The sequence below is a fragment of the Physella acuta genome, unplaced genomic scaffold (genome assembly GCF_028476545.2).
Source record: "Physella acuta isolate Inbredline_101_S28 unplaced genomic scaffold, ASM2847654v3 ptg000256l, whole genome shotgun sequence".
In the NCBI taxonomy this organism is placed as follows: domain Eukaryota; kingdom Metazoa; phylum Mollusca; class Gastropoda; family Physidae; genus Physella; species Physella acuta.
In genome coordinates, this window is record NW_026731775.1 from 470,671 (window position 1) to 494,488 (window position 23,818).

Sequence of the window (23,818 nt, forward strand, 5' to 3'; positions counted from 1 at the left end):
TAACTTACAGAAACAACATTAAACACAAAAACAAAACACTGTAAATCTGGACGGATAGGTGTAGATTCTTCAGGTAGATTTTTGTAAACATCAGCTAGGTACTCAAAGAGTATAATGTTTTATCAAATAGATTTTTGTAAACATCAGCAAGATACTCAAAAAGTATAATGTTTCATGAAATAGATTTTTGTAAACAAATTTTGAATGTGTATAAATAATGTTTGTTACATTGTAAAGAAATATAGGCTGTATTTACATTGTATTCAAGACAAACCTTTTTTTTACAAGTTTCTCAGTGAAAAAATGTGGGTACAATTTAAAAAACAAAGCGAAAGAGAAAGAAAAATAGCTTAAAAAGTAGATAATTTGATAGCACATTTTAAAAATGTTAAGCAAGAGGCAAAGTACAACATTATCACAGAATTGATAGGGGAAATTTTTAAACATGTCTGATCATTATTTTTTAGTATGTGCATAGTTGACCATTACTTCCTATTATAGATCTATATGGGCACAGATAGCTGACCATTAACTTCCTATCATAGATCTATATGGGCACATAATTAAACACAACTGACCATTAACTTCCTCTTGTGTTACACCATTTTTCCAAAATGTCCAGCAACTCTACACAAAAAAACAACGAATGTGCCAAGAAATATTTCTCTTTGTCACAAGCACTTGTAAACTTTACAACATGGACATGTCAACTGTTAAAATGTAAGTATAGCACACATGTTTTTGATAAAGAAAGTGCCAAAAAAAATGTGTTTAAAAAATGTGGAGTTAACACAGCTATAAAATAATGTCTTCAAATATTCACTATAGGCCTATTATAACTGTCTTGTGGCTGCATCTAAGATTAGCTAGTCACCAACAAAATTAATTCTTTTTTCAAGTCCAAAGACAGAAGGATTAGATTTCACGGCATCAGATGAAGGGGTATGACTTCAAGGTTAAGAAGTTTCAACTTTGGACAAACTTGAGCGCCTTTTCTGGGCCCCACTAGTTGGCCGTGAATGATCGCGTACTGCACTAGTTGGCCTTGAACCATCTTGTGAACTGCTGGGTGGCCTGAAACGTACTGCACTAGTTGGCCTTGAACCATCTTGTGAAGTGCTGGGTGGCCTAAAACGATCCCGTGCTGCACTGGGTGGCCTGAAACTTAACTGATCACATCTAGGTGGGGCTTGGTACGGCTGTTTCATCCACGGCTGGGGAAAAACATTTCAGTGGTCACATCTTTGTCAGGTATACATTTTTAGACAGTTGATAAACCAAATGACATTTTTAGACAGTTGATAAATCTAATGACATTTTAGATTGGGATTGATAAACCAAATGACATTTTAAATAGGGTTTGATAAACCAAACGACATTTTAAATAGGGTTTGATAAACCAAATGACATTTTAAATAGGGTTTGATAAACCAAACGACATTTTAAATAGGGTTTGATAAACCAAATGACATTTTAAATAGGGTTTGATAAACCAAACGACATTTTAAATAGGGTTTGATAAACCAAATGACATTTTAAATAGAAGTTGATAAACCAAATGACATTTTAAATAGAAGTTGATATACCAAATAATATTTTAGATAGAAGTTGATAAACCAAATAATATTTTAGATAAGGGTTGATTTACCAAAGTACCATAACATTTTTGAGGTGATCTATAGACATTTGAGGAGATATAGAGTGAGTGACAACTACCTTAGGTAATCCAGCCAGACTGTCATTCTCCTGGTAGATGGCAGACAAGGAGTTCAAGAGTTTGTCTATTCTAGACGGGAACATGGCCATGTTTGGATTGATCGCCTCGTCAAATTTATCTTCATCGTCTTCCTCGTCTGAAATATTTGGGAAGGAAATTATACAATGACAGCACGTAAGAGAGGTTAGCTTACAGCATAAAATCATAACACTCCTTGAGTCTATTCAGCTCTATTGGGTACCTCACACACGTTGGAGAAAGTATAGTAGTTGTTGGTAGTGCTGACAATACAACCCGTAACATTTTTTAGTGCTCTGTTCACCAACTGGCTTAAAAAATCACATACGCTGAGGTGATATGTACAGGGTCTACTTAATAAGCCAAGGTGTACATAATACATGCAAGGTGTGCAATGCCATACATAATACGCCTTCTTGAAATACTGATGTGCCTACAACAAGCGCACACTTTGACCTACCATCATTAGCATAACCATCTAAGGTTTTGTTGACGTTGGGATCTATTGTGGTGGATGGCTGAGTGCCCAAGCCTGTCCACTTCTTCAGTCGACCAATCATGAAGTCAACGATCTCGTAGTCGTTGGTCTGTGACTGTACGTCTCTCCTGACCGCGGAGAAGGAATCCGTCAGGATGGACACAAACATGTTGAGTATGACAAAGGCCAGGACCACCACGTACACCAGGATGTAAACCTAAAGGGAACATACAAGTACACTGTGAAGCTAGAGGGAACATACAAGTACACTGTGAAGCTAGAGGGAACATACTAGTAAACTGTGAGCCTAGAGAGAACATATAAGTACATTGTTAACCTAGAGTGAACATACAAGTACATTGTGAAACTAGAGGGAACATACAAGTACACTGTGAGTCTTTAGGGAACATACAAGTACACTGTCAGCCTAGAGGGAACATACAAGTACATTGTACACCTAGAGGGAACATACAAGTACATTGTGAACCTAGAGGGAACATACAAGTACATTGTGAACCTAGAGGGAACATACAAGTACATTGTACACCTAGAGGGAACATACAAGTACACTGTAAACCTAGAGGGAACATACAAGTACATTGTGAACCTAGAGGGAATATACAAGTACACTGTAAACCTAGAGGGAACATACTAGTACATTGTAAACCTAGAGGGAACATACAAGTATATTGTTAAGCTAGAGGGAACATACATGTACATTGTACACCTAGAGGGAACATACAAGTACATTGTACACCTAGAGGGAACACAAGTACACTGTACACCTAGAGGGAACATACAAGTACATTGTACACCTAGAGGGAACATACAAGTACACTGTGAGCGTATAGGGAACATACAAGTACATTGTGAACCTAGAGGGAACATACAAGTACACTGTGAAGCTAGAGGGAACATACTAGTACATTGTACACCTAGAGGGAACATACTAGTACATTGTAAACCTAGAGGGAACATACAAGTACATTGTACACCTAGAGGGAACATACAAGTACATTGTACACCTAGAGGGAACATACAAGTACACTGTGAGCCTATAGGGAACATACAAGTACACTGTACACCTAGAGGGAACATACAAGTACACTGTACACCTAGAGGGAACATACAAGTACACTGTGAGCCTATAGGGAACATACAAGTACACTGTACACCTAGAGGGAACATACAAGTACATTGTGAACCTAGAGGGAACATACAAGTACATTGTACACCTAGAGGGAACATACAAGTACACTGTGAGCCTATAGGGAACATACAAATACACTGTGAGCCTATAGGGAACATACAAGTACACTGTACACCTAGAGGGAACATACAAGTACATTGTAAACCTAGAGGGAACATACAAGTACATTATGAAGCTAGAGGGAACATACAAGTACATTGTACACCTGGAGGGAACATACAAGTACACTGTACACCTAGAGGGAACATACAAGTACACTGTGAGCCTATAGGGAACATACAAGTAAACTGTCAGCCTATAGGGAACATACAAGTACACTGTACACCTAGAGGGAACATACAAGTACACTGTAACCCTAGAGGGAACATACAAGTACATTGTACACCTAGAGGGAACATACAAGTACACTGTGAAGCTAGAGGGAACATACAAGTACATTGTACATCTAGAGGGAACATACAAGTACATTGTGAAGCTAGAGGGAACATACAAGTACATTGTGAACCTAGAGGGAACATACAAGTACATTGTACAACTAGAGGGAACATACAAGTATGTTGTGAACCTAGAGGGAACAAACAAGTAAATTGTACACCTATAGGGAACATACAAGTACATTGTAAATCTAGAGAGAACAAAAAGTACATTGGACGTTAATTCTTTGCACTTTACATTTTTTTAAATTTATAACTTCTAAACTTGTTTTGGTTTTTGATACACTTAGTTATGACAAAAAAGATTTTGCAGGAATTTGTCAAAATAGAAAGCCAGGATCTACCTGAAATAGACCTGGCACTGTGACTTACCTGAGATCTTTCTTCTTCTTCTTCGTTCTTAATTATTAGTGTTGAAGTGAATCGAGATTTATCTGCCAGTGGGTTTGAACTTGAGACTTTGTTGGAATTTATCAACCATGAGCTTTTTGCCGACTCGACCACGCCTCCAACACAATTAAGCGTTACGTGTCAACTGGTTATGCGCCATTGAGGCCATTGACTCCGATTTCAGCCTGCTTTTCTTTTTGGATTTGCTTCCATAGCCTTAGCAACCATGAGCTTTACCGACTCGACCACACCGAACCCTGCTTACCTGAGATAAAACTGGCTCTACATTGCTCATGCTGACAATGCTGAACTTCCCCATCAACATGAGCAGCAGTGATGTGGCTGATGTTAAAAATGTCTCGTAGTTGTCATCACCGTTACGGAAGGTCAGGTAAAAGGCTTGGGTGAAGGCCATTAAAATGACCCAAAAGATGACGCTGTAAGATATCATTTATCCGTTATGAAACAAAATGTGTAAAATAAATCTGGTGTCATGTCAGCTATATAATAATAAATACCAAATAAACAGCTTTAAAGTATGATAAAAAAGCTCTTAACATACATACTAAGTCTAGTATTAAAATGGAACATGTAAACATGAACTAGGTTAAATATAGCTCTGGTAAATGACTCACAGAAATGAGTTGTCTTCAAGAGTGAGGTTGTCGTGCATTTCAAGTAGGTTACTTGACCATGGCATGGTCAAATAAAAGAGCGTTTGGCTGCTAGCCCAAAAGTCTCGAGTTCAGATCTTGGTTCAAACTTGTGACTGTAGGAGGTCACTGAGTCCACCCCGCTCTGATGGGTACTTGACTTATGTTAGGGAAAGAAAAGGAGGTTGGGCATAGAGCAGACCGCACCATCCCTCCATAGGCTGAAGTCAAGAAACATACAAACTCTACTTCATCTGCTCAATGGATCACTAGGTCTAAAGAGGAATCTTTACTTTTTTTTACTTGACCATATTAGTGAGTACATAATGCATTCATGTAGGTTATTTGACCACAACTGGAGCCTACCTTGTCTGATGGTACCCACCTGAAGTAGATCAGCTGTTTGCCACTGGTACCCACCTGAAGTAGATCAGCTGTTTGCCACTGGTACCCACCTGAAGTAGATCAGCTGTTTGATGGTACCCACCTGAAGTAGATCAGCTGTTTGCCACTGGTACCCACCTGAAGTAGATCAGCTGTTTGATGGTACCCACCTGAAGTAGATCAGCTGTTTACCACTGGTACCCACCTGAAGTAGATCAGCTGTTTGCCACTGGTACCCACCTGAAGTAGATCAGCTGTTTGATGGTACCCACCTGAAGTAGATCAGCTGTTTGCCACTGGTACCCACCTGAAGTAGATCAGCTGTTTGATGGTACCCACCTGAAGTAGATCAGCTGTTTGCCACTGTTCTGGAGTGTGTCTGCCAGCATTGAGATTCTCCTGTTGAAGCGCAACAGACGCAGGAACTTGATGGTGGCCAGGAAAACAACAAAGCCCATCATGTAGGAGAACATCTCGTTCCAGTAGCCGACGTACTGGAACTTGGTGTAGCCATTCCCTTGGGATTCCTGGGATAGAGATTCAAAGCTTATACGCGGGACTTTAACAAAATACATCAGTTAAGCTAGGTAAAATAGCTTAATAAAACATGTTTATGTATGGGCCTACTGAGATGCTAGTCTCATGAGTTACATTTTTCTGATTGCTCCTTACAGTAAGAAAATGTCAAATGACTTACTGTTATGATGCATGGTTTATGAGTATAAATTGGTGCAAATGAATCTTGGTGCAGATGTATAATGAACTAATGAAAATGTGAAAAAAACAGTAACACAAAATGTAGAAAACAGTGTTGGAATGGTATGCAAGCTAATGAATTAGGGGCTAGGTACAGAATATGTGGTTGTATATTTATCTAAAATGAGTTCAGTAGTTGAATAAATAGTGAAATAGAAAATAATAGGTATTAATAAGTGATATCGCTTCTATCGTTGTGATGTGGTTGACCAAAGAAACGATTTTATTAAAATGGTATTGGCAGTGGATTGCATCAGGTTAAGCCTGACCATCTCACAGCTACCCTAACACAGCTACCCTAACACAGCTACCCTAACACAACTACCCTAACACAGCTACCCTAACACAGCTACCCTAACACAGCTACCCTAACACAGCTACCCTAACACAACTACCCTAACACAGCTACCCTAACACAACTACCCTAACACAGCTACCCTAACACAGCTACCCTAACACAGCTACCTCTGTCAGCTACCCTAACACAACTACCCTAACACAGCTACCCTAACACAGCTACCCTAACACAGCTACCCTAACACAACTACCCTAACACAGCTACCCTAACACAGCTACCCTAACACAGCTACCCTAACACAACTACCCTAACACAGCTACCCTAACACAGCTACCCTAACACAGCTACCCTAACACAGCTACCCTAACACAGCTACCCTAACACAGCTACCTTAACACAGCTACCCTAACACAACTACCCTAACACAGCTACCCTAACACAACTACCCTAACACAGCTACCCTAACACAGCTACCCTAACACAGCTACCCTAACACAGCTACCCTAACACAGCTACCTTCTGACAACTACCCTAACACAGCTACCCTAACACAGCTACCCTAACACAGCTACCCTAACACAGCTACCTTCTGACAACTACCCTAACACAGCTACCCTAACACAACTACCCTAACACAACTACCCTAACACAACTACCCTAACACAGCTACCCTAACACAACTACCCTAACACAGCTACCCTAACACAACTACCCTAACACAGCTACCCTAACACAGCTACCTTCTGATAACTACCCTAACACCGCTACCCTAACACAACTACCTTAACACAGCTACCCTAACACAGCTACCTTCTGACAACTACCCTAACACAGCTACCCTAACACAGCTACCCTAACACAGCTACCCTAACACAACTACCCTAACACAACTACCCTAACACAGCTACCCTAACACAGCTACCCTACCACAACTACCCTAACACAACTACCCTAACACAGCTACCCTAACACAGCTACCCTAACACAGCTACCCTAACACAGCTACCCTAACACAGCTACCCTAACACAGCTACCCTAACACAGCTACCCTAACACAGCTACCCTAACACAACTACCCTAACACAGCTACCCTAACACAGCTACCCTAACACAGCTACCCTACCACAACTACCCTAACACAACTACCCTAACACAGCTACCCTAACACAGCTACCCTAACACAACTACCCTACCACAACTACCCTAACACAACTACCCTAACACAACTACCCTAACACAACTACCCTAACACAACTACCCTAACACAGCTACCCTAACACAACTACCCTAACACAACTACCCTAACACAGCTACCCTAACACAACTACCCTAACACAGCTACCCTAACACAGCTACCCTAACACAACTACCCTAACAGCTACCCTCTCACAGCTACCCTAACACAACTACCCTAACACAGCTACCCTAACACAACTACCCTAACACAGCTACCCTAACACAACTACCCTAACACAGCTACCCTAACAGCTACCCTAACACAGCTACCCTAACACAACTACCCTAACACAGCTACCCTAACACAACTACCCTAACACAGCTACCCTAACACAACTACCCTAACACAGCTACCCTAACACAGCTACCCTCTAACAGTTACCCTAACACAACTACCCTAACACAGCTACCCTAACACAACTACCCTAACACAGCTACCCTAACACAACTACCCTAACACAGCTACCCTAACAGCTACCCTAACACAGCTACCCTAACACAACTACCCTAACACAGCTACCCTAACACAACTACCCTAACACAGCTACCCTAACAGCTACCCTAACACAGCTACCCTAACACAGCTACCCTAACACATCTACCCAAACACAACTACCCTAACACAACTACCCTAACACAGCTACCCTAACACAACTACCCTAACACAGCTACCCTAACACAACTACCTCTAACAACTACCCTAACACAGCTACCCTAACACAACTACCCTAACACAACTACCCTAACACAACTACCCTAACACAACTACCCTAACACAGCTACCCTAACACAACTACCCTAACACAGCTACCCTAACACAACTACCCTAACACAGCTACCCTAACACAACTACCCTAACACAGCTACCCTAACACAACTACCCTAACACAACTACCCTAACACAACTACCCTAACACAACTACCCTAACACAACTACCCTAACACAACTACCCTAACACAACTACCCTAACACAACTACCCTAACACAACTACCCTAACACAGCTACCCTAACATGGCTAGCTCTGACAGCTACCCTAACACAACTACCCTAACACAGCTACCCTAAAAAAGCTACCCTAACACTTACCTTGACTTGCTTCAAAAGCTTGTTGGTTTCAAACATCCTGTAGAAGTAGATGACTATAGCCCCAATAGAGCAACCAATGGTGGACAGCTCCATCCACGTCCAGAACTGGAAGAAATATTGGCCCTTCAGCCTGGGAGAAACAGAGAGTTGATGAGATTATATTGGAAACAGAGAGTTGATGAGATTATATTGGCCCTTCAGCCTGGGAGAATCAGAGAGTTGATGAAATTATATTGGCCCTTCAGCCTGGGAGAAACAGAGAGTTGATGAGATTATATTGGCCCTTCAGTCTAGGAGAAACAGAGAGTTGATGAGATTATATTGGCCCTTCAGTCTAGGAGAAACAGAGAGTTGATGAGATTATATTGGCCCTTCAGTCTAGGAGAAACAGAGAGTTGATGAGATTATATTGGCCCTTCAGTCTAGGAGAAACAGAGAGTTGATGAGATTATATTGGCCCTTCAGTCTAGGAGAAACAGAGAGTTGATGAGATTATATTGGCCCTTCAGCCTGGGAGAAACAGAGAGTTGATGAGATTATATTGGCCCTTCAGCCTGGGAGAAACAGAGAGTTGATGAGATTAAATTGGAAACAGAGAGTTGATGAGATTATATTGGAAACAGAGAGTTGATGAGATTATATTGGCCCTTCAGTCTAGGAGAAACAGAGAGTTGATGAGATTATATTGGCCCTTCAGCCTGGGAGAAACTGAGAGTTGATGAGATTATATTGGCCCTTCAGCCTGGGAGAAACAGAGAGTTGATGAGATTATATTGGCCCTTCAGCCTGGGAGAAACTGAGAGTTGATGAGATTATATTGGCCCTTCAGTCTGGGAGAAACAGAGAGTTGATGAGATTATATTGGCCCTTCAGCCTGGGAGAAACAGAGAGTTGATGAGATTATATTGGCCCTTCAGCCTGGGAGAAACAGAGAGTTCATGAGATTATATTGGCCCTTCAGCCTGGGAGGAACAGAGAGTTCATGAGATTATATTGGCCCTTCAGCCTGGGAGAAACAGAGAGTTGATGAGATTATATTGGCCCTTCAGCCTGGGAGAAACAGAGAGTTGATGAGATTATATTGGCCCTTCAGCCTAGGAGAAACAGAGAGTTGATGAGATTATATTGGCCCTTCAGCCTGGGAGGAACAGAGAGTTCATGAGATTATATTGGCCCTTCAGCCTGGGAGAAACAGAGAGTTGATGAGATTATATTGGCCCTTCAGCCTGGGAGAAACAGAGAGTTGATGAGATTATATTGGCCCTTCAGCCTAGGAGAAACAGAGAGTTGATGAGATTATATTGGCCCTTCAGCCTGGGAGAAACAGAGAGTTGATGAGATTATATTGGCAATTCAGCCTAGGAGAAACAGAGAGTTGATGAGATTATATTGGCCCTTCAGCCTAGGAGAAACAGAGAGTTGATGAGATTATATTTGCCCTTCAGCCTAGGAGAAACAGAGAGTTGATGAGATTATATTGGCCCTTCAGCCTGGGAGAAACAGAGATGAGATTATATTGGCCCTTCAGTCTGGGAGAAACAGAGAGTTGATGAGATTATATTGGCCCTTCAGCCTGGGAGAAACAGAGAGTTGATGAGATTATATTGGCCCTTCAGCCTGGGAGAAACAGAGAGTTCATGAGATTATATTGGCCCTTCAGCCTGGGAGGAACAGAGAGTTCATGAGATTATATTGGCCCTTCAGCCTGGGAGAAACAGAGAGTTGATGAGATTATATTGGCCCTTCAGCCTGGGAGAAACAGAGAGTTGATGAGATTATATTGGCAATTCAGCCTAGGAGAAACAGAGAGTTGATGAGATTATATTGGCCCTTCAGCCTGGGAGAAACAGAGAGTTGATGAGATTATATTGGCAATTCAGCCTAGGAGAAACAGAGAGTTGATGAGATTATATTGGCAATTCAGCCTAGGAGAAACAGAGAGTTGATGAGATTATATTGGCCCTTCAGCCTGGGAGAAACAGAGAGTTGATGAGATTATATTTGCCCTTCAGTCTGGGAGAAACAGAGAGTTGATGAGATTATATTGGCCCTTCAGCCTGGGAGAAACAGAGATGAGATTATATTGGCCCTTCAGTCTGGGAGAAACAGAGAGTTGATGAGATTATATTTGCCCTTCAGTCTGGGAGAAACAGAGAGTTGATGAGATTATATTGGCCCTTCAGCCTGGGAGAAACAGAGATGAGATTATATTGGCCCTTCAGTCTGGGAGAAACAGAGAGTTGATGAGATTATATTGGCCCTTCAGCCTGGGAGAAACAGAGAGTTGATGAGATTATATTGGCAATTCAGCCTAGGAGAAACAGAGAGTTGATGAGATTATATTGGCCCTTCAGCCTGGGAGAAACAGAGAGTTGATGAGATTATATTTGCCCTTCAGTCTGGGAGAAACAGAGAGTTGATGAGATTATATTGGCCCTTCAGCCTGGGAGAAACAGAGAGTTGATGAGATTATATTGGCCCTTCAGTCTGGGAGAGTTGATGAGATTATATTGGCCCTTCAGCCTGGGAGAAACAGAGAGTTGATGAGATTATATTGGCCCTTCAGCCTGGGAGAAACAGAGAGTTGATGAGATTATATTGGCCCTTCAGCCTGGGAGAAACAGAGAGTTGATGAGATTATATTGGCCCTTCAGCCTGGGAGAAACAGAGAGTTGATGAGATTATATTGGCCCTTCAGTCTGGGAGAAACAGAGAGTTGATGAGATTATATTGGCCCTTCAGCCTGGGAGAAACAGTGAGTTGATGAGATTATATTGGCCCTTCAGCCTGGGAGAAACAGAGATTAGTACTGGTCAATTAAGCTTGAATGTTTTAATTTTTACAATATATCTACATCTGTTTCTTGACAGACATGTCACTTAAGGTAACAATAAAAATGTGCAACGGATAATTGCACATGTTTTTACTACAGATGGAAATACTTTTTTTTAAATTGGTAGCTTACTAAAACATTTTTTCATGAAATATTACCAAGTAAAGCTGAATTAATATAACCAGTATGTACATTATTTATGCATTTTTCTGTTTGCACAATTTTCAGTTACACATTTTTTCATTGCACTTTTTTCTAGGAGATGTCATATAATGTACAGAAACCTTTTGACAGGTGTGTCACATAATGTACCTTAAAAGCTTCTCTCACTACAGTAAATGATCAAGTAGAGAAACAAGCTTAGTCTTGCAAGAAAAAAATTTAAAGACAATAAAGAGAACCTCACACACTTCAATCTAATTCATTAGCTGTCTGACTATAAACACAATGATATAGACAAAAAACAGAACAAATCAATCAACTTACTTGATGAACTGTCTGATCTCTATGACTATAAACACAATGATATAGATGACAAACAGAACAAATCAATCAACTTACTTGATGAACTGTCTGATCTCTATGACTATAAACACAATGATATAGATGACAAACAGAACACCACAACTTACTTGATGAACTGTCTGATCTCTATGACTATAAACACAATGATATAGATGACAAACAGAACAAATCAATCAACTTACTTGATGAACTGTCTGATCTCTATGACTATAAACACAATGATATAGACAAAAACAGAACAAATCAATCAACTTACTTGATGAACTGTCTGATCTCTATGACTATAAACACAATGATATAGATGACAAACAGAACAAATCAATCAACTTACTTGATGAACTGTTTGATCTCTATGACTATAAACACAATGATGTAGATAACAAACAGAACAAATCAATCAACTTACTTGATGAACTGTCTGATCTCTATGACTATAAACACAATGAAATAGACAAAAAACAGAACAAATCAATCAACTTACTTGATGAACTGTCTGATCTCTATGACTATAAACACAATGATATAGACAAAAACAGAACAAATCAATCAACTTACTTGATGAACTGTCTGATCTCTATGACTATAAACACAATGATATAGATGACAAACAGAACAAATCAATCAACTTACTTGATGAACTGTTTGATCTCTATGACTATAAACACAATGAAATAGACAAAAAACAGAACAAATCAATCAACTTACTTGATGAACTGTCTGATCTCTATGACTATAAACACAATGATATAGACAAAAACAGAACAAATCAATCAACTTACTTGATGAACTGTCTGATCTCTATGACTATAAACACAATAATATACACAAAAACAGAACAAATCAATCAACTTACTTGATGAACTGTCTGATCTCTATGACTATAAACACAATGATATAGATGACAAACAGAACAAATCAATCAACTTACTTGATGAACTGTCTGATCTATATGACTATAAACACAATGATATAGACAAAAACAGAACAAATCAATCAACTTACTTGATGAACTGTCTGATCTCTATGACTATAAACACAATGATATAGATGACAAACACCGCCTCGCAAACAATCTGGAATATCATGGCATTGTCCATATACGGCAACAACATAGCAGGCTCAAAGCGGTAAGATGGCTGAAGTCCATTGGCAATGTCCAGTTCTATCAGCATGGTGTTGACAGAGAATAAATTTATCTGAAACATACATTATAGAAGCTGTTAAAGGAAAAATTCAACTGACAGTGGAAAAATTCACATGAAAAACAGACATTTTGACTTAAAATAAATTTACTTAATACACAAACACCCTGACAGAAGAAAAATTCACATGAAATGTAGCCAGATATAAAATGAACATAGTTACATGCATTGGGAAATAAAATGCTAATTTATAAACCTAATGCTATCATATCTAGCATATAGTTATAACTCAAAAAGTTAGACCAGGGGTCGGCAACCTGCGGCTCGCGAGCCGCATGCGGCTCTTTTGATATCAAGATGCAGCTCTCTAGCTCTTTGAACTAATACCAATAATCTTAATAAAAAAATAAAATAATTGAAATTAAAAAAATGTTAGTGGCTCTTTAAAACCAGGAAAATTTGGAAAATTGTAACTTTTGGCTCTTCCGCTTCAAAAGGTTGCCGACCCCTGAGTTAGACCCTAAGTCAAAAAATTAAAAATAGCAGAAAACTTCCTGCTGTTGCCATGGTGATGGTGGCCATATTGGAATTTTTTTTTACCACTTTAACATTGAAACAACTTTCTTATTCCTTATTAAAATTGATCAAAATTCTCTCTAGTTATTTATATATATATATATATATATATATATATATATATATATATATATATATATATATATATATATATATATATATATATATATATATATATATATATATATATATATATATATATATATATATATATATATATATATATATATATATATATATATATATATATATATATATATATATATATATAAAATATATATAAATATATATATAATATATATATATATATATATATATATATATATATATATATATATATATATATATATATATATATATATATATATATATATATATATATATATATATATATATATATATATATATATAGGCCTATATATAAACAAAACTGATAGAACAAATTTTTAGTAAATTTGTATGATTTTCAGTAATTTTCAGGAAAAAAATTGTAAAAAACAAGAGCATTTTAAAATTTGAAAATGTAATCTAGCAGAATTGTTACATTGTTAATACGCAAAAATTATGATTTTTTGTATATATTTCTGAAATAACCATGAAACAATGTTAAAAAACGGGATCACTGTATCGTCATTTTTGGCAGCCATCATTACCATGATGACGGTAAAGAAATTAGGTCAAGCGACAGGCTGCTATAATCCTATAAGTTTTAATTGACTTTGCATAAGCCACCTTTGAGTTATTTCGATGTTAAAAAGGTAAATAAAATCCAAGATGTCCGCTATATGCTAAATATTATAGCATTAGGTTTAGAAATAAGCATTATGGCTGATTTCGTAATCATCATCTGCTAATGCCCTTAAAGAAATATTATTAAAAATATATGTATAAATTGAATAGGTGTTAAAATTTAACTGTTTCTGTAATCCTGTAGAAATACAGGTTGTGGGTTGTAAACAGTGAACAAAATCTTACCTGTGAGTTGTAGAAACAAAATCTTACCTGTGGGTTGTAGACAGTAAACTCAATAAAAACAACTCTGGTGTAACGGTCAATCCAGTTCTCAGTTTGCAGCCTCTTGAAGGTATCATTGAGTTGTGTTCTAGAGCCTGTCAGATGCACCACATAGCCTCCACCTGTAGACAGCAGCTTGTGATTTAACCTTTAACCTCCACAGAGAGAATACTCTATGACACTTTTTTCTTAGTACAAAATCATGTGATAAAAGTATATTATTTTGCTTAAAAACATACTTTTAAAAAAAGTTTTAATAAAATAAAAAAATTAAAGAAACTACTGTCTTTTCATACGTTAAATAGTTACTTAGAGTGACACTAACATTCTTCTCTGATTTATTACTAAAACAAAAGGTTATGGGGCTTTTGTGAGAGAAAGGGTGTGAAATTACACTTGAAGCTCACTTGGATAGAGTGCAATTTTTCCCAAACAGTGGTAGCCTGAATAGAGTGTGGATGCCTAGGGGTAGCCATAATACACACAAACCCACCTGAATAGTGTAGATGTCTAGGGGTTGCCGTAATACACAAACCCACCTTAGTGGCTGTCTAGGGGTAGCCATAATACACAAACCCACCTTAGTGGCTGTCTAGGGGTAGCCATAATACACAAACCCACCTTAGTGGCTGTCTAGGGGTAGCCATAATACACAAACCCACCTTAGTGGCTGTCTAGGGGTAGCCATAATACACAAACCCACCTTAGTGGCTGTCTAGGGGTAGCCATAATACACAAACCCACCTTAGCGGCTGTCTAGGGGTAGCCATAATACACAAACCCACCTTAGTGGCTGTCTAGGGGTAGCCATAATACACAAACCCACCTTAGTGGCTGTCTAGGGGTAGCCATAATACACAAACCCACATGAATAGTGTAGATGTCTAGGGGTAGTCATACTACACACAAACCCACCTGAATAGAGTGTGGATGTGTACAGGTAACCATACTACACACAAACCCACCTGAATAGAGTGTGGATGTGTACAGGTAACCATACTACACACAAACCCACCTGAATAGAGTGTAGATGTGTACAGGTAACCATACTACACACAAACCCACCTGAATAGAGTGTGGATGTGTACAGGTAACCATACTACACACAAACCCACCTGAATAGAGTGTGGATGTCTAAGGGTAACCATACTACACACAAACCCACCTGAATAGAGTGTGGATGTGTACAGGTAGCCATACTACACACAAACCCACCTGAATAGAGTGTAGATGTCTAAGGGTAACCATACTACACACAAACCCACCTGAATAGAGTGTGGATGTCTAAGGGTAACCATACTACACACAAACCCACCTGAATAGAGTGTGGATGTGTACAGGTAGTCATACTACACACAAACCCACCTGAATAGAGTGTAGATGTGTACAGGTAGCCATACTACACACAAACCCACCTGAATAGAGTGTAGATGTGTACAGGTAGCCATACTACACACAAACCCACCTGAGTAGAGTGTAGATGTGTACAGGTAGCCATACTACACACAAACCCACCTGAATAGAGTGTAGATGTGTACAGGTAGCCATACTACACACAAACCCACCTGAATAGAGTGTAGATGTGTACAGGTAGCCATACTACACACAAACCCACCTGAATAGAGTGTAGATGTGTACAGGTAGCCATACTACACACAAACCCACCTGAATAGAGTGTAGATGTGTACAGGTAGCCATACTACACACAAACCCACCTGAATAGAGTGTAGATGTGTACAGGTAGCCATACTACACACAAACCCACCTGAATAGAGTGTAGATGTGTACAGGTAGCCATACTACACACAAACCCACCTGAATAGAGTGTAGATGTGTACAGGTAGTCATAATACACACAAACCCACCTGAATAGAGTGTGGATGTCTAGGGGTAGCCATGCTACACACAAACCCACCTGAGTAGAGTGTGGATGTCTAAGGGTAACCATACTACACACAAACCCACCTGAATAGAGTGTGGATGTCTAAGGGTAACCATACTACACACAAACCCACCTGAATAGAGTGTGGATGTCTAAGGGTAACCATACTACACACAAACCCACCTGAATAGAGTGTAGATGTGTACAGGTAGCCATAATACACACAAACCCACCTGAATAGAGTGTGGATGTCTAAGGGTAACCATACTACACACAAACCCACCTGAATAGAGTGTGGATGTCTAAGGGTAACCATAATACACACAAACCCACCTGAGTAGAGTGTGGATGTGTACAGGTAGCCATACTACACACAAACCCACCTGAATAGAGTGTGGATGTGTACAGGTAGTCATACTACACACAAACCCACCTGAATAGAGTGTGGATGTCTAAGGGTAACCATACTACACACAAACCCACCTGAATAGAGTGTGGATGTCTAAGGGTAGCCATACTACACACAAACCCACCTGAGTAGAGTGTAGATGTGTACAGGTAGCCATACTACACACAAACCCACCTGAGTAGAGTGTGGATGTCTAAGGGTAACCATACTACACACAAACCCACCTGAATAGAGTGTGGATGTGTACAGGTAGCCATACTACACACAAACCCACCTGAATAGAGTGTGGATGTCTAAGGGTAACCATACTACACACAAACCCACCTGAATAGAGTGTGGATGTCTAAGGGTAACCATACTACACACAAACCCACCTGAGTAGAGTGTGGATGTGTACAGGTAACCATACTACACACAAACCCACCTGAATAGAGTGTAGATGTTTACAGGTAGCCATACTACACACAAACCCACCTGAATAGAGTGTGGATGTGTACAGGTAGTCATACTACACACAAACCCACCTGAATAGAGTGTAGATGTCTAAGGGTAACCATACTACACACAAACCCACCTGAGTAGAGTGTGGATGTGTACAGGTAACCATACTACACACAAACCCACCTGAATAGAGTATGGATGTGTACAGGTAGTCATACTACACACAAACCCACCTGAATAGAGTGTGGATGTCTAAGGGTAACCATACTACACACAAACCCACCTGAGTAGAGTGTGGATGTGTACAGGTAACCATACTACACACAAACCCACCTGAATAGAGTATGGATGTGTACAGGTAGCCATACTACACACAAACCCACCTGAATAGAGTGTAGATGTGTACAGGTAGTCATAATACACACAAACCCACCTGAATAGAGTGTGGATGTCTAGGGGTAGCCATGCTACACACAAACCCACCTGAGTAGAATGTGGATGTCTAAGGGTAAACATACTACACACAAACCCACCTGAATAGAGTGTGGATGTCTAAGGGTAACCATACTACACACAAACCCACCTGAATAGAGTGTGGATGTGTACAGGTAGTCATACTACACACAAACCCACCTGAATAGAGTGTGGATGTCTAAGGGTAACCATACTACACACAAACCCACCTGAATAGAGTGTGGATGTCTAAGGGTAACCATACTACACACAAACCCACCTGAATAGAGTGTGGATGTGTACAGGTAGTCATACTACACACAAACCCACCTGAATAGAGTATGGATGTGTACAGGTAGTCATACTACACACAAACCCACCTGAATAGAGTGTGGATGTGTACAGGTAACCATACTACACACAAACCCACCTGAATAGAGTGTGGATGTCTAAGGGTAACCATACTACACACAAACCCACCTGAATAGAGTGTGGATGTGTACAGGTAACCATACTACACACAAACCCACCTGAATAGAGTGTGGATGTGTACGGGTAACCATACTACACACAAACCCACCTGAATAGAGTATGGATGTGTACAGGTAGTCATACTACACACAAACCCACCTGAATAGAGTATGGATGTGTACAGGTAGCCATACTACACACAAACCCACCTGAGTAGAGTGTGGATGTCTAAGGGTAGCCATAATACACACAAACCCACCTGAATAGAGTGTGGATGCCTAGGGGTAGCCATACTACACACAAACCCACCTGAGTAGAGTGTAGATGTGTACAGGTAGCCATACTACACATAAACACACCTGAATAGAGTGTAGATGTGTACAGGTAGTCATACTACACACAAACCCACCTGAATAGAGTGTGGATGTCTAAGGGTAACCATACTACACACAAACCCACCTGAATAGAGTGTGGATGTCTAAGGGTAACCATACTACACACAAACCCACCTGAATAGAGTGTGGATGTGTACAGGTAGTCATACTACACACAAACCCACCTGAATAGAGTATGGATGTGTACAGGTAGTCATACTACACACAAACCCACCTGAATAGAGTGTGGATGTGTACAGGTAACCATACTACACACAAACCCACCTGAATAGAGTGTGGATGTCTAAGGGTAACCATACTACACACAAACCCACCTGAATAGAGTGTGGATGTGTACAGGTAACCATACTACACACAAACCCACCTGAATAGAGTGTGGATGTGTACGGGTAACCATACTACACACAAACCCACCTGAATAGAGTGTGGATGTGTACAGGTAGTCATACTACACACAAACCCACCTGAATAGAGTATGGATGTGTACAGGTAGCCATACTACACACAAACCCACCTGAGTAGAGTGTGGATGTCTAAGGGTAGCCATAATACACACAAACCCACCTGAATAGAGTGTGGATGCCTAGGGGTAGCCATACTACACACAAACCCACCTGAGTAGAGTGTAGATGTGTACAGGTAGTCATACTACACACAAACCCACCTGAATAGAGTGTGGATGTGTACAGGTAGCCATAATACACACAAACCCACCTGAATAGAGTGTGGATGTCTAAGGGTAACCATACTACACACAAACCCACCTGAATAGAGTGTGGATGTCTAAGGGTAACCATACTACACACAAACCCACCTGAATAGAGTGTGGATGTGTACAGGTAGTCATAATACACACAAACCCACCTGAGTAGAGTGTAGATGCCTAGGGGTAGCCATACTACACACAAACCCACCTGAATAGAGTGTGGATGTGTACAGGTAACCATACTACACACAAACCCACCTGAATAGAGTGTAGATGTGTACAGGTAGCCATACTACACACAAACCCACCTGAATAGAGTGTAGATGTGTACAGGTAACCATACTACACACAAACCCACCTGAGTAGAGTGTGGTTGTGTACAGGTAGTCATACTACACACAAACCCACCTGAATAGAGTGTAGATGTGTACAGGTAACCATACGACACACAAACCCACCTGAGTAGAGTGTGGATGCCTAGGGGTAACCATACTACACACAAACCCACCTGAATAGAGTGTGGATGCCTAGGGGTAGCCATACTACACACAAACCCACCTGAATAGAGTGTGGATGTGTACAGGTAGTCATACTACACACAAACCCACCTGAATAGAGTGTGGATGCCTAGGGGTAACCATACTACACACAAACCCACCTGAATAGAGTGTGGATGCCTAGGGGTAGCCATACTACACACAAACCCACCTGAATAGAGTGTGGATGCCTAGGGGTAACCATACTACACACAAACCCACCTGAATAGAGTGTGGATGTGTACAGGTAACCATACTACACACAAACCCACCTGAGTAGAGTGTGGATGATCCCAAGTAGGGGTAGCTATTGAGAGATTCAGCAGTAGACCAGGTATAGCCAGAGTTCTTGACCCCTGTCTTGTTTGGTCCGAGCTCAGTCCAGCCAACATCAAAGTCCCGATCCTCCTGGTCAAATATGGTGTACGGCACATTGCACTCATGGATCATATTCCTAAAGGGTTTAGGCACTTCACACTGGTCTGCAAGAAATACAGCAGGTAAAGAAACATAGGCAGCAGGTAAAGAAACAAACATAGGCAGCAGGTAAAGAAACAAACATAGGCAGCAGGTAAAGAAACATAGGCAGCAGGTATAGAAACATAGGCAGCAGGTAAAGAAACTTAGGCAGCAGGTAAAGAAACATAGGCAGCAGGTAAAGAAACAAACATAGGCAGCAGGTAAAGAAACATAGGCAGCAGGTAAAGAAACATAGGCAGGTAAAGAAACATAGGCAGCAGGTAAAGAAACAAACATAGGCAGCAGGTAAAGAAACAAACATAGGCAGCAGGTAAAGAAACATAGGCTGCAGGTAAAGAAACATAGGCAGCAGGTTAAGAAACATAGGCAGCAGGTAAAGAAACATAGGCAGCAGGTAAAGAAACAAACATAGGCAGCAGGTAAAGAAACAAAGGCAGCAGGTAAAGAAACATAGGCAGCAGGTAAAGAAACATAGGCAGCAGGTAAAGAAACATAGGCAGCAGGTAAAGAAACATAGGCAGCAGGTATAGAAACATAGGCAGCAGGTAAAGAAACATAGGCAGCAGGTAAAGAAACATAGGCAGCAGGTAAAGAAACAAACATAGGCAGCAGGTAAAGAAACATAGGCAGCAGGTATAGAAACATAGGCAGCAGGTAAAGAAACTTAGGCAGCAGGTAAAGAAACATAGGCAGCAGGTAAAGAAACAAACATAGGCAGCAGGTAAAGAAACATAGGCAGCAGGTAAAGAAACATAGGCAGGTAAAGAAACATAGGCAGCAGGTAAAGAAACAAACATAGGCAGCAGGTAAAGAAACAAACATAGGCAGCAGGTAAAGAAACAAACATAGGCAGCAGGTAAAGAAATTAGGCAGCAGGTAAAGAAACAAACATAGGCAGCAGGTAAAGAAACATAGGCAGCAGGTAAAGAAACATAGGCAGGTAAAGAAACATAGGCAGCAGGTAAAGAAACAAACATAGGCAGCAGGTAAAGAAACAAACATAGGCAGCAGGTAAAGAAACATAGGCAGCAGGTAAAGAAACATAGGCAGCAGGTAAAGAAACATAAGCAGCAGGTAAAGAAACATAGGCAGCAGGTATAGAAACATAGGCAGCAGGTAAAGAAACATAGGCAGCAGGTAAAGAAACACAGGCAGCAGGTATAGAAACAAACATAGACAGCCTGTAAAACAAAAATCAGAAATAGATTTTTTTAAAACAGGAAAAACATTTCTAGTTTTTATAATATATTTTAACACACTGCGCTTCATCATAAGAATTTAATTTTTTTAACTTAACATTTAATTTGGCTCAAAACTATTAGAATGTAACATTTAATTAAGACTAAATTATTAGAACTTAATATTTCAATTGGCTCAATAATTAAAAATAACATCCTACTTGACTCAATTATCTGAATAACATTCTTCTTCTTCTTCTTCTTCGTTCTTAATTATTAGTGTTGAAGGGGGTCGAGATTTATCTGCCAGTGGGTTTGAACTCGAGACTTTGTTCGAATTTATCAACCATGAGCTTTTTGCTGACTCGACCACGCCTCCAACACAATTAAGCGTTACGTGTCAACTGGTTATGCGCCATTAAGGCCATTGACTCCGATTTCAGCCTGCTTTTCTTTTTGGATTTGCTTCCATAGCCTTTGTCCAACCAAGAACAAACTACAAGGCAGCAGTTGTTTAATTTTGGAGTTGTCTCTCCTAGAAGAGTGGCTGTCCCCAGCTAACGAGCCTCATCTGCCCGAGGGTTCGAACTCGAGACTTTTCGGTTTAGCAACCATGAGCTATACCGACTCGACCACGCCGACCCCAGAATAACATTCAATATGGTTTAAGTATTAGAATACCATTTGACCTGGCTGAGTGATTAGAACTTGACATTAATTTTGGCTCAGTTATTAAAACTTAACATTTAATTATTAGAACTAACCAGTTGGCTCAGTTATTAAAACTTAACATTTAATTATTAGAACTAACCAGCTTTGACTCTCAGCTGCCTCATTGTTGCATGTCCCAGAATTCTTGACGACTTGTCATTGACGTAGCTTCTGAGTCTCAGTGGGGGATAGTCGTTGTAGTAAGAACTGGCCATGATTCCACTGAGGAAGGATGTTTCAATCCACTTCCAGAAATCATCAATGTTTCCAATCTGAAAATATGTACACACACTTGATCTGAAATGCCTAATTTATTTTTATAAAGCACATTTTTTTTTTTTAAAAAGTAGATAATTAGACAATCATCAATGTTTCCAATCTGAAAATATGTACATACAATTATTTTTATAAAACACATTTTTTTTTCAAAAGTAGACAATTAGACAATTAACAATAGTGTAGACTAAATACAAAAAGAAAAAACAACAATGTAATTAGATTCTAAGTGTGTAGTAAAATAAAGCATTAATATTGTTTGATTTTAAAAGTAGGCACTTTACGTCAAATTTTTTTATAAATGTTGATTGTTTACTTTATAATAACACAAATCATTTTTCCTGATTGAAGTATTTTGTCTCGGCTATTTTGTCTGAGATCATTTGTCAAGGAACTTTTTCATCATGGAACCATTTGTCATGGAACCATTTGTCATGGAACCATTTGTCATGGAATGGAACCATTTGTCAAGGAACCATTTGTCATGGAACCATTTCTCAAGGAACCATTTGTCAAGGAACCATTTGTCATGGAACCATTTGTCAAGGAGCCATTTGTCATGGAACTTTTTTGTCATGGAACCATTTGTCATGGAACCATTTGTCAAGGAACCATTTGTCATGGAACCATTTGTCATGGAACCATTTGTCATGGAACCATTTGTGTATATATGAATGTATACAGGTGTGCTGATAGTTGAAATGGTTGATGCTTACATCAGTAAACTTAGGTTTGTAGTCCATGCATTCAATAAATGTCCTGTCCATTGTGTTCTTGTATCGCCAGTTGTCCGGCCCTCTGCTCCTGTGTGTAATGATGAGTAGAATCCACAGGAACATGCTGTAGAACAGTATCTCCCTGATCACACCCCACATTTTCACTTCTTTTAGACGGATTTCTCTCATTCTTTCTATCTCTTTGGGATTTGGAGGTTTGTAGCCAACTTTTTTAGGCCGAGCTGCTGCAAAGCTTCCTAGAAATAACAAAATTAAAATATCCATGACAACACGGGCCTACTTTGTTATGTTAAAAATTAAGAAACTTTGGATCATTTAAAAATTACAGCTGAGAAACAAAAAGTATAGAACACTTTCAGACCAAATGGTTTATGGGTAAAGGAAGTGGAAT

The 23,818-nt window shown here is 39.7% G+C and overlaps 2 protein-coding genes across 2 annotated transcripts in view; both read right to left on the reverse strand.

The window, feature by feature from the left end:
- On the reverse strand, window positions 1-2,426 carry LOC131938745 (uncharacterized). The gene is made up of 3 exons (XM_059296885.1): window positions 2,196-2,426; window positions 1,717-1,853; window positions 1-1,214 (listed from the first exon to the last, which is right to left on the reverse strand). The coding sequence occupies exons 1-3, from the start codon at window positions 2,380-2,382 to the stop codon at window positions 957-959; spliced, it is 582 nt and encodes a 193-aa protein (XP_059152868.1). The 5' UTR covers window positions 2,383-2,426; the 3' UTR covers window positions 1-956.
- A 3,405-nt stretch (window positions 2,427-5,831) lies between these two features.
- LOC131938734 (polycystin-1-like protein 2) overlaps window positions 5,832-23,818 on the reverse strand; it is a 30,258-nt gene continuing 12,271 nt past the window's right edge. Inside the window, exons 20-26 of the mRNA XM_059296874.1 lie at window positions 23,407-23,663; window positions 22,515-22,686; window positions 20,318-20,527; window positions 14,741-14,874; window positions 13,023-13,216; window positions 8,663-8,792; window positions 5,832-5,843 (exon numbers count right to left, since the gene is read on the reverse strand). Coding sequence (XP_059152857.1) covers window positions 5,832-5,843; window positions 8,663-8,792; window positions 13,023-13,216; window positions 14,741-14,874; window positions 20,318-20,527; window positions 22,515-22,686; window positions 23,407-23,663 — 1,109 coding nt within the window. The remainder of the gene's footprint in view (window positions 5,844-8,662; window positions 8,793-13,022; window positions 13,217-14,740; window positions 14,875-20,317; window positions 20,528-22,514; window positions 22,687-23,406; window positions 23,664-23,818) is intronic.

Bases quoted from the DNA above. Each gene is read 5' to 3' on its own strand.
- LOC131938745 (XM_059296885.1), bottom strand. From the start codon at position 2,382: ATGTTTGTGTCCATCCTGACGGATTCCTTCTCCGCGGTCAGGAGAGAC. The intron at 1,854-2,195 runs GTAGGTCAAAGT...CAAATATTTCAG, and splicing joins AGATGGTTATGCTAATGATG to ACGAGGAAGACGATGAAGAT. The intron at 1,215-1,716 runs GTAGTTGTCACT...GTTTTTCCCCAG, and splicing joins GTCTGGCTGGATTACCTAAG to CCGTGGATGAAACAGCCGTA.